Genomic DNA, 10,598 nt, shown 5'->3' on the forward strand with positions numbered 1-10,598 from the left:
ATTGCTTCTTAAAATAAATTTTAATTAAAAAATTAAAATTTTTATAATAAAAATTATTTTAAGAAGCAGTAAAAAAGTTGACTCAAATGAAATCCTAATCAAACTCCCAAACTAATGATCAGTGGATCTTTAATTGTGTTTAATTGTTTAATTTTGATTAAGAAAAGGTAAGTAATCATTTGTGATACTTGTTTGTATTATTCGCAATATGAGGCAAAATTACTTAAAAAATGATTTGATATGAAACTTTAGGGAATGATCAATTTTTTTTATGTTACTAATATTTAATTAAAAAAAAAATTGTTTTTGGCAATCTTCAAAGGCATATCTTATGAATAAGTTAAGCTAAGCTAAGTTTTTAAGTAGGGTTAAGCCATTTGGTGGATTAAGAAAAAGGTTAGCCGTTGTAAGTAAAGATAAACAAAATTGTTTTGTTGCATTTTGATATATAAGCTTAATTTATAATAGGCAGAAATTATCATTGATAAATATTATTGAAATTCTTAATAATTATACTTAATTTATTATTGTAATGGTGTGCTCAGTGATTAATTTGTTTTCAAACTTAAATATTACATAAAAAATAGTTTTTTTAAATAAACAATTTTTTATTATGAGTAATTAAATAATTAATTAATTTTTCTTTTTTTTTATCTTTTTTTTTTTTTGGAAAATTTTGGGCTTAGCCCGTATATTTAACCAAAAATGTAAAGAATTACATCAGTAATAAAAGATAGCCATCAATAGGCCATCCGAAAAGCAAAAGGAACTTAGTCAGCAGGAATACAAAATTGCTGAACCAAAAATACAACATTAACAGTTATAAAAACTCAGATCGGAAAAGGCTCCATTGCCTGTGTGTCTGGACTCAGAATTAACAAAATTTGAATAAGAAGGATCTCTATTCCCTGGTTGCCCGAAGACCGTCCAAGGGAGCTGCAGAATGGAGCTTCATCATCGTCCAAGCGAGCCAAAAACTGCAGACTTAATGAAATGGGACAGCAACCTCTCGAAAAAATTGGGACCCGAAGCAGAAAATTCAGGCAGCTTAAAGCAGTTCCAGCAATTTGATAGGATCCTTCCATTGAGAAACTTTCTCAAACATCACTCTTTTAATGCCAAAAACAATCGATGAAGAGCTTTCCATTTTACTCCCAAATCTTCTAGAGTTTCTCTCTTTCTATAAGTAATAGATAGTGCAACAAGCCAAGAGTTTGTAAAAGTTTTTAACCAAAGAGAAACCTTTGTAAAGATCATTAATCCAGACAAATAGGTGCAGCAGAGACGGTATGAGAAACAGACATTTAGTATCCGGAATTAATGCGTTCAAAATAGAAAATGAATATGAGCACTCGAAAAAAAGATGAGATACCGACTCATCAAATGTGTGACATAAGCTGCACTTCGTAGGGATGAATATATGTCTTGTACGTAATGCATCAGAAGTTTTAAGGCCCCCCACAAATAGCAAGACACACAAAAACATTGTGTTTCAAACTATGTCTTTTATGCCAAATCGATTTGAACCAAGAGCAGTGAGGAATCTCAGCATAAAACTCATCAATAAAATTTTTAAACTTGTAGACCTTCTTGTTCTTCCACAATAAACAGGGTTCTACACCTAGAGATGCACAATCAAAAAGACATCTCAGCTGCATAGGTATAAAAACAGGTATATTCCATTGAGAATTATAATAAAAATCCCTCAGAAGAAGTTCAGGAATGGAATCTGCACCCCCCAAATAATTCTCAAGAGTGACATTATGGAACCAGTGATCCCAATTCAAAGAGATGGGGGCCTTGCTAGTGATGTTGAAATTAAAACAGTTTTTGGCATGTAAGGCAGTTCGGCATACAGATTTCCAGAATTTTGATGCATTGTTGGGAGGAGGGTGCCATGGAGAAGAGTATTTGCTGATTAACCAGCTGGATAGAGGTGAAGGACAATTGTACATCCGAAAAATTACAGAACAATTATTAGCAAATTGTAATGCATTAACAGAAGGAATACCCAACCCGCCTCTATTCTTAGGACGACATATCACATCCCAAGAAACCATATGCAGCTTTCTAAAGGACTAACAATCCCCAAAAAATAAGAATATGGAACTTGTCTTTTTGAAAAATTTGTGGACTATTTTTGGTAAGATAGAACCATGAATCCAATACCCAATCGTATTTTGGATTGTAAACTTTAAATACTGAAGTCTACCCCCAAAAGACAACAGATTTGCCCTCCAACCATTCATCTTTTTGTTGATGCTATCCATAAATGGAAGATAATCTTCAATTTTAAGCCTTTGAAATGACAGAGGTATGCCAAGATAAGAGATCTTAGAAGTAATATTGTGAATGGAGAGAATTTGATATATCTCATGCTGAAATCTAAGATGCTTGGGAAACATAACAGCACTTTTATCAAAGTTAATATGTAATCCCGTGGCATTGGCAAAATCACTAAGAATGCTAGCAAGCTTATGACAGTTCTTAGAATGGGCCTCACCAAAAATCAATACATCATCAGCATAAAGCAAATGTGTAAGAGTGAAGTTGTTAGCTGATACACCTTTAAATTCTCTCCCCTCCAATAGGTTTGAGAGGGCATCCATGGCAAGGCAAAAAAGATAAGGGCTTAGAGGGCACCCCTGCCTCAGCCTTGCAAAAGTAGAAAAATAGCCCTCCAAAGCACCATTGAGAATTATAGAAAGATTGACATCAGTAATGCACATTTTAATCCAGTTGACAAAAGTATTGGGAAAACCTTTTTTAGCCATCCTAGGCATCAGGTAAAAAATACTGCAGCCGCGCTCTTCATGGCCAATTTAATGGATCTCACGGGCCGCCTCCGGCGGCGGACTGTCAGATACTGAGTAACTCTCACGCGACTTCAACATCTCCATTCAAAGTCCGGGCAACCTGCCCAGACCGCCAGACCGGAGAGAGAGAGAGAGAGAGCGAGAAGCCGTGCTACTCTCTTCTTGCTACTTCTTTCGCCGTCTTCCCCTTCAATTAAGATCCTAGATTCGGAGAGTAAAGAACCCCAATGCGAATCATCTCCTTCACTTACCAAGCCCTCGATTTGCTCAGCTTCGCAAGCTAGTGAAGGGCTAAACGGCGAAAAAATGTCATTTTGGGGTACTTCCTTCCTAAGCAACAATCTCTCCAAGCGAACCCCAATCTTTGGCCTCCACCTCTATGTTTTCATCGGAATCTGTGTCGGCGCCTCCATCGTCCTCTTCCTTTTCCTCCTTTCCCTCTGCTTCGCCTTCCGCCACCGCCGCCGCTCCCTCCCTCCCCCCTCCTACTCCTCCAGCCGCAAACCCCTCAAGCTCCACCTCCGCGACGCTACCCCTCCCATCTCCAAGGAAATCCTCAAAATAGTCCACCAACGCTCTCCTAAACCCGCTGCGGCCCCTCCAATCGGCAAGATGGAGGTGGTCATCCGCAAGGAAGACCATCTCGCCTTGATCTCCGACCAGCAACGCCCGCATCCAATCGAGGAGAGTAGTCGCACCGCCGCCGATTGCTCGGCGTTGGTTAAAGGATTAGTGCGTCTGCCGGAGGTTTCGCATCTGGGCTGGGGTTACTGGTACACGCTACGGGAGCTCGAAGTGGCCACCGGTGATTTTGCTGATGAGAATGTGATCGGAGAAGGGGGTTATGGGATCGTCTATCGTGGAGTGCTGGATGATGGAACGATCGTAGCGATCAAGAACCTGCTCAATAACAGGTTTTTTTTTTTTCTTTTCCACAACTTGGTTCAATTTTGCATGACGGTTTGACATTCTCTTCATTTGGAAAAAAAATTTTTTTTCAATACAGATCTGATTAAAATATGTTTTGAATTTGCGTTGAAATAAATTTAATATAAAACATAATTAATTTTTCACATATTATACAAAAATCTTAATAGTTTAACGGTATTTAGATTATTATTATTACTATTCAATTATTTATGATTTTCATTTACTTTCTATCAAAAACAACAGAATTTTTTTAAAAATCTTTAGCAGTTTAGTCGTAAATTATTAAAATTTAGTAGTTAGTTGCTCGAACTCTGCCTCTATGATCTCGCCTAGAAATTCTTGCAGAATAGTAAATTCAACTCCATTGTTCAGTTTCAGTGACTGTCACACGCTTGACATGGAAATTAACTGTTCCTTATACGCTAAAGTTTGAGCTTTTTTTGGCGACAGAGGGCAAGCTGAAAAGGAATTCAAAGGAGAGGTTGAAACAATTGGGCGAGTTAGGCACAAGAATCTGGTCAGATTGCTTGGCTACTGCGTTGAAGGGGCCTATAGGTATCTAATTCTTCTCCTCGCATTTTCTTCTTCATTCCTGAAGTACTAAAATTTTAGCTGAAGATGAATCAGCTTTTAAAACTTTCGTTCCTTCAAGTAAAGCTAGCTTTTTTCTGGTAGGATGCTGGTTTATGAGTATGTAGACAATGGTAACTTGGATCAGTGGCTTCATGGTGATGTGGGGGATGTAAGTCCACTTACTTGGGACATCAGGATGAACATAATACTGGGAACTGCTAAAGGGTAACAAGTTTTCCTTTCCTGATTGCTATTTAGAATTTGGTTAAGGATATTTTAGGGTGTATTCGTGTGCAGATGTGAATCAATAGAATTTGATCTTTAATGGATTGATGTGGTAGTGAAAAAAATCTCTCTTATTTTGTATGCTTAATGATGCCAGTAAGTAAATTCACTGCTTAATCCTATTGTTTGTAACCTAATCTTCGTTTGTGACGACTTTCTTACTGCTTCTTAAAATAATTTATTAGTATAAAAATTAAATTTTTGTACTAAAAAGCTGCTTTAAGAAGCAGTAAAAAGCCGTCCCAAAGAAAGCCTTAGTTTAGTTTTAAATGATTTGTGGCATGTTGCCAGATTTCGACTTCTTGCTAATTTTGAAGTGTATTGGTTTGATAGCTCTTTCTCAACCATAGTAATTGATAAATGCATATAAAATGTTGCTGGACAATCTGAGTGTAGTTAATATGAAGACAAACTAGTATATTAACTTTATGAAGTCTTTTGGAAGCAAGTGATTAAGGCTTTGTTTGGGACGTCTTTCTTTCTGCTTCTTAAAGTAGCTTTTTAGTACAAAAATTTTAATTTTTTAACTAAAAAATTGCTTTAAGAAACAAAAATAAAGCTGTCCCAAACGAAGCTTATGTTATGCAAGTCTGCGAAAGTGATTAATAACGGTGATATTTAGGTGCCGGCGACTGCAACCAGTTAGTTTAGTTGGTAAAAATTTTTAAAGCTAATTATCAAAATTCTGAGATATTATCCTGTCTACATCTAATTTATGCTTACTCATACTAAATCACTACACACAAAAAAAAAAAGAGGTTCCTTTTAAACTGCTTCACATTCTTTAATATTTGAAATGTACATAATGTTGAGGAGTTCTGCAGCTTAGCATATCTTCATGAGGGGCTAGAACCAAAAGTTGTACACAGAGATGTGAAATCTAGCAACATACTACTTGACAGGCAATGGAATCCTAAAGTGGCTGATTTTGGGCTTGCCAAGCTCTTATGCTCGCAGAGGACTTATGTTACGACTCGCGTCATGGGAACATTTGGGTGAGTTCCTTATTCCATAGTCTTAGGTTTCATTTGGGACGGCTTTTGTACTACTTCTTCAAGCAGCTTTTTAGTACAAAATTTTTAATTTTTGTACTAGAAAGCTATTTTAGGAAGCAGGAAGAAACCGTCCCAAACAAAGTTTTAACATCATATGCTCATAATGTTCATGATAATAAACAACATATGCTAGACTTGGCTTTGTGAATCCTCATCTTAAACTTAACATGAAAGTAAGCACTGAACTATTTTTTTATTTGCAGCTATGTGGCACCAGAATATGCTAGTACTGGAATGTTGAATGAGCGAAGTGATGTTTACAGCTTTGGAGTACTAATCATGGAGGTCATAACTGGTAGAACCCCAGTAGATTACTCAAGGCCACCTGGAGAGGTTGCTCCCATGAAAAACAAAAATCGTTCTTTTTCTAAGTTTTGGACTGTTTTTGATGAGGTGACTGTAAGTTAACTTGTATTTTGTAGGTGAATTTGGTTGAATGGTTGAAGAATATGGTTGGAGAAAGAAGATCTGAGGATGTTATGGACCCTAAGATCTTCAAGAAGCCTTCGTCGAAGATGCTGAAACGGGCACTGCTAGTTTCACTTCGTTGCGTCGATCCGGATGCACTCAAGCGACCGAAAATGGGGCATGTCATCCACATGCTTGAAATGGAGGGCTTGCTGCTTCATGAGGTAATTTGTTTTTTCTTTTTTTTAATAGATTTTTTATAATTTTTATTTGATATATCAGATAGATCATTTGATATTTTCTTTGATCATTTTTGTAGGATTGGAAACATGGGCAAACTGTATATGATAAGCCATCTATACAGAAAAAGTGATACAAGGAAAGCTTAGTGGCCATTGGTTTTATGTGAATTGACAGTGAAAGTAATAGATTGACTACAGTTTTGTTTCTGTTTTTTGGTCCAACATATTCAAATAATGCTTGACTCTGAAGTTCTTATCTGACACTACTTGTAAGGGATCCAACTAGAATGTGATTTTTCTTTTTTGTTTCTTATAATAGAAAAGGATTCAATTTGATAATATTTCATGATAAATCAGCTTGATTTTGGGCTTTCATATTGCAACATTTATGGAGTAATGCCTATTTATAGATTTTTGAATGATGTTTTTGATATTTTTTGTCAAAATTTTGGGCACTTTATCCAACAACAACAACAAACAGCAAAACATGCCTTTATCCTGCTATGCTAGGTCGGCTGCATGAATTCTTTTACTCTCTTATGTTCTCTTAAGAGTCAAATTCTCGAACTTTTATTTGGTCCGGTGAACGTACGTAGAGCTACGTTCGGCCGGCACTAAGATCGCAGGCACAAAACGAGAAATACCGAGCAATATCAATAATAATGAGAAATATCATTATGTGAAGATAAAATACCGAGCAATACCGAGTAATACCAAAAAATACCGAGTTTTTTCTAGAAAAAATCGGTATTGCTTGGTATTACTCGGTATTGGTCTTCCCAAAGTGGTATTCCTCGTTATTATCAAACAATACCTAGCAATACCGAGTAAAAATCGAGTAATAATCCTCTGATCGATCAGCAGTTTCAAATTCTCATCTAAATCTAATAAAGAAAGTTCATTTTACACTTCATCGAACATTAAAAAAATTGTAATTATTTTATGTTTTTGGTACATCTAAGTATGTTAAAAAAAACTTAGAATTGAGTGACTCCAAATATACTCAATAATTTTTTGTGTTTGATTTAAGCCCATAGGAACTTTGATTTAAGTGTTATTGATGTTGTTGGTTTGTTATCTAAACGTTTTATCTTAACTATGTATTTGTTGAAAATAAAATGCAGATGATTGCATAATTAATCACTTAAGTTTCTTGGCCAAAATACTTCAGTAATTTAAGATATGAAAATTGCGTGAAAATTTAGGCTTTATCAAATCAATTTTTTTTGTTGCGAATATTTAATTAAAAAATAAAATAATTATTTTTGGCAATCTTCAAAGGCAGATCTTATCAATAAGTTAAGCTAAGCTAAGTTTTTAAGTTGGGTTAAGCCATTTGGTTGATAAAAAGAAGAACAAACTTAGCCGTTGTAAGTAAAGATAAACAAAATTCTCGAGAAATTATGTACGGATCATAAATGAAAAAAATTGTTTGAATTTATTTGGCTAAATTATAAAATGAGCAGTTTTTATATGTGATACATCCTCGGAAAATTATCTTGATTGGGCACGAATCTCAAGGCAAAATCAAGTTGGGAACTTTCTAAATTAAAATTGGGACCATCCGAACTCTGATTTCAGCAAACTTATAGTCAAACTGAACGTCTCGAGAATACGAACCAAACGACACTAAATCCAACCCAATCCGAGCCCAAATGGGTCCAAATCAAGGTTAGAAGCGTTGTTGGAAGGTTAGAACCACAATTTGGATTACCAAACGGTTTCCAAACACAACGTGCTTATAGTCGAATCGAACGGCTCGACGAGAGGAATCCAACAAGCCCAAGATCATCAAATTTTGACATCACTAAGACATTCAAATGTCCATCAAACGAACCACAATCAAGGGATTCAATTTCAACTGTCCATCCAAGCCATTCCCAATATGCCCATGATCTCCCACCTATTTACGGGTCATGCCACTCTAAGAAATCTATAAATAACTCCTACTCCCTCTTGAAAGGGAGGCTCAAAGCAAGAGAGCAAGGGAGAGATCGGAGATCGCTCTTGCCTCCTCGCTCCTCCTCAACCACCACCTGGAGTTCCGCCGACCCACCACTTGAGGCCTTGATCTCCACAGAACCACCACCTGAGGCCTAGACTTCTACCGTACCACCATCTGAGGCCCGAAATTTTGTCGGATTTTGCATGACCACCACCTGAGGCTCGGACTATTGCCAGACCACCACATGAGGCCTGGACTTCTGCCGGACCACCACCTGAGATCTTCTGTCATACCACCACATGAGGCCCGGACTTCTACCGGACCACCACCTGAGGCCCGGACTTCTGTCAGACCACCACCTGATGCTCAGACTTGTGTCGGACCACCACTTGAGGCCCGAACTTCTGTCGGACCACCACCTGAGGCCCGGACTTATGCCAGACCACCATGTGAGGCCCGAACTTCCGCCAAACCATCACCTGAGGCCCGGACTTCAGTCGGGCCACCACCTGAGGCCCAGACTTCTACCTGACCACCACCTGAGACTCGGACTTCTGTCGGGCCACCACATAATGCCCAGAGTTCTACTATAGTACTTCCTTACTACAACGATCTTTCTAACCTCGGTCTCCTGCCTACTACAGTCTTTCTAACCTCTATCCTATCAAATATGGTCTTGTCGACCAAAAAAATATGTCTATGTTGATTATTGTAACTCCCACCATATAATGTGTTCTATAAGAAGTACATTTGTGACATCAAACTAAGGTCTTCTTCCTAAGAAGGGCATCATTTGTAATCGACTGCAAATACTAATGGATTCATTCAAACTGAGCCAGGGCCCATGATTTTTCCCCATTTTTAAGGGATTTCACTTAAAAACTATAGCGTCTCTTATGAATGCAACACCCTCTCTTTTATCTGCTTGTGTGATGGATCTTCGTACAATGCTAACATGCTAAACTTTATATTTCTCTACCTCCGTGAGTACTTCAGGATGCAACAGTTTGGCGTCGTCTGTGTGAACGTGGTTCCCGACTGGGGGCAACTTTTACTCCAACCTCAAAAGGTCATTCATGTCAACTTCCTGACATCAGGTATTGCTGCATTAATTTTATGGAATTAGATTCGAACTAGGGGCAACCTTAACTCCAACTGTGGTCAAGAAGATCTCTCTAATACTTTCAAAATCAAAATGATATATCAGAAAACTCCAAAAAAATGCAAGAATGCTTTAGATAAATTTCAAACCACATATAGTCCCTACGTGGACTTCTACTCCTTGGGTAGGGTCTTAATCTCGACCTCAAAAAGACAGTAACGATCTAAAGATTGATCATTCTTCACCTTTGATTTGTGATACATGTGGCATTCACCCCTCCCAATCAAGGAAATATCGATCCTAGGGGGGGTTTATTCGACCTCTTCCACCACCTGAGGCCCAGACTTCTATCAGGCCACCACGTGACGCCCAAAGTTCTACCAGAGTACCGCCCTACTACAACGATCTTTCTGACCCCAGTCTCCTACCTACTACGATCTTTCCGACCTTTATCCTATCAACTATGATATTGTCGACCAAACAAATATGTCTATGTTGATTATTGTAACTCGATCCCACCATATAATGTGTTTTATATGATGTACATTTGTGACATCAAACCAAGTCCTTCTCCCTAAGAAGGGATTCATTTGTAATTGACTGCAAAATACTAGTGGATTCATTCAAACTTGGCCAAGCCCCATGATTTTTCCCCATTTTTAGGGGTTTTCACGTAAAAATTCTAGTGTCTCTTATGAATGCAACACACTCTTTCTTATTTGCTTGTGTGCTGAATCTTCGTACAACTCTAAGATACTAAACTTTATATTTCTCTATCGTCACAAATACTCCAAGATGCAATAATATAAATATAAGCTATAGAAGCAAATTAACAAATTAATTTAAAAAGAAGCTAAAATGGAGTATCAAGTAACATATGAATAGTCGAAAAATATTGATCCGATTTCATGGAAATTAGAATTTAACTATTCGGTTTCTATAGAAATTGGAACTTTAAAAACCATATTTTAATATTCTGGTTTCTATAGAAACCGAATAATTAAATTTCAATTTCTATAAAATCTAGAATTTAAAGTTCTCATTTCATTTTTTGTAATTTTTTTAAATTTGTATCATTTAAATTTTTTTAAAATATTATACTGTTATTTAATGGTTTTTACATTAGAAATTAAATTCATTAAAAATAATTGTTAATTTATGTTTTATATTTAAAATATAGTTTTGTTATATTAAAAAAATTAATTAATGTGTAAAAATTAATTTGTCTTTTATATTTAAAAT

At 36.7% G+C, this 10,598-nt stretch overlaps 1 protein-coding gene across 1 annotated transcript; it reads left to right on the top strand.

Moving 5' to 3' along the window:
* Positions 1 to 2,794: 2,794 nt before the first annotated feature.
* On the top strand, positions 2,795 to 6,684 carry LOC110111180 (probable serine/threonine-protein kinase At1g01540). The gene is made up of 7 exons (XM_020842941.2): positions 2,795 to 3,730; positions 4,197 to 4,301; positions 4,422 to 4,544; positions 5,429 to 5,599; positions 5,863 to 5,992; positions 6,082 to 6,291; positions 6,387 to 6,684. Exons 1-7 carry the CDS (start codon positions 3,123 to 3,125, stop codon positions 6,438 to 6,440), a joined length of 1,401 nt encoding a protein of 466 aa, XP_020698600.1. The 5' UTR covers positions 2,795 to 3,122; the 3' UTR covers positions 6,441 to 6,684.
* Positions 6,685 to 10,598: the final 3,914 nt, after the last annotated feature.

The sequence above is a fragment of the Dendrobium catenatum genome, unplaced genomic scaffold, assembly GCF_001605985.2.
Source record: "Dendrobium catenatum unplaced genomic scaffold, ASM160598v2 fragScaff_scaffold_1557, whole genome shotgun sequence".
In the NCBI taxonomy this organism is placed as follows: domain Eukaryota; kingdom Viridiplantae; phylum Streptophyta; class Magnoliopsida; order Asparagales; family Orchidaceae; genus Dendrobium; species Dendrobium catenatum.

Excerpts from the sequence above, each read along its gene's own strand:
- LOC110111180 (XM_020842941.2), top strand. The coding sequence starts at position 3,123 with ATGTCATTTTGGGGTACTTCCTTCCTAAGCAACAATCTCTCCAAGCGA. Across the intron at positions 4,545-5,428 it reads ATACTGGGAACTGCTAAAGG|CTTAGCATATCTTCATGAGG; the intron begins GTAACAAGTTTT and ends GGAGTTCTGCAG. Across the intron at positions 5,993-6,081 it reads ACTCAAGGCCACCTGGAGAG|GTGAATTTGGTTGAATGGTT; the intron begins GTTGCTCCCATG and ends TGTATTTTGTAG.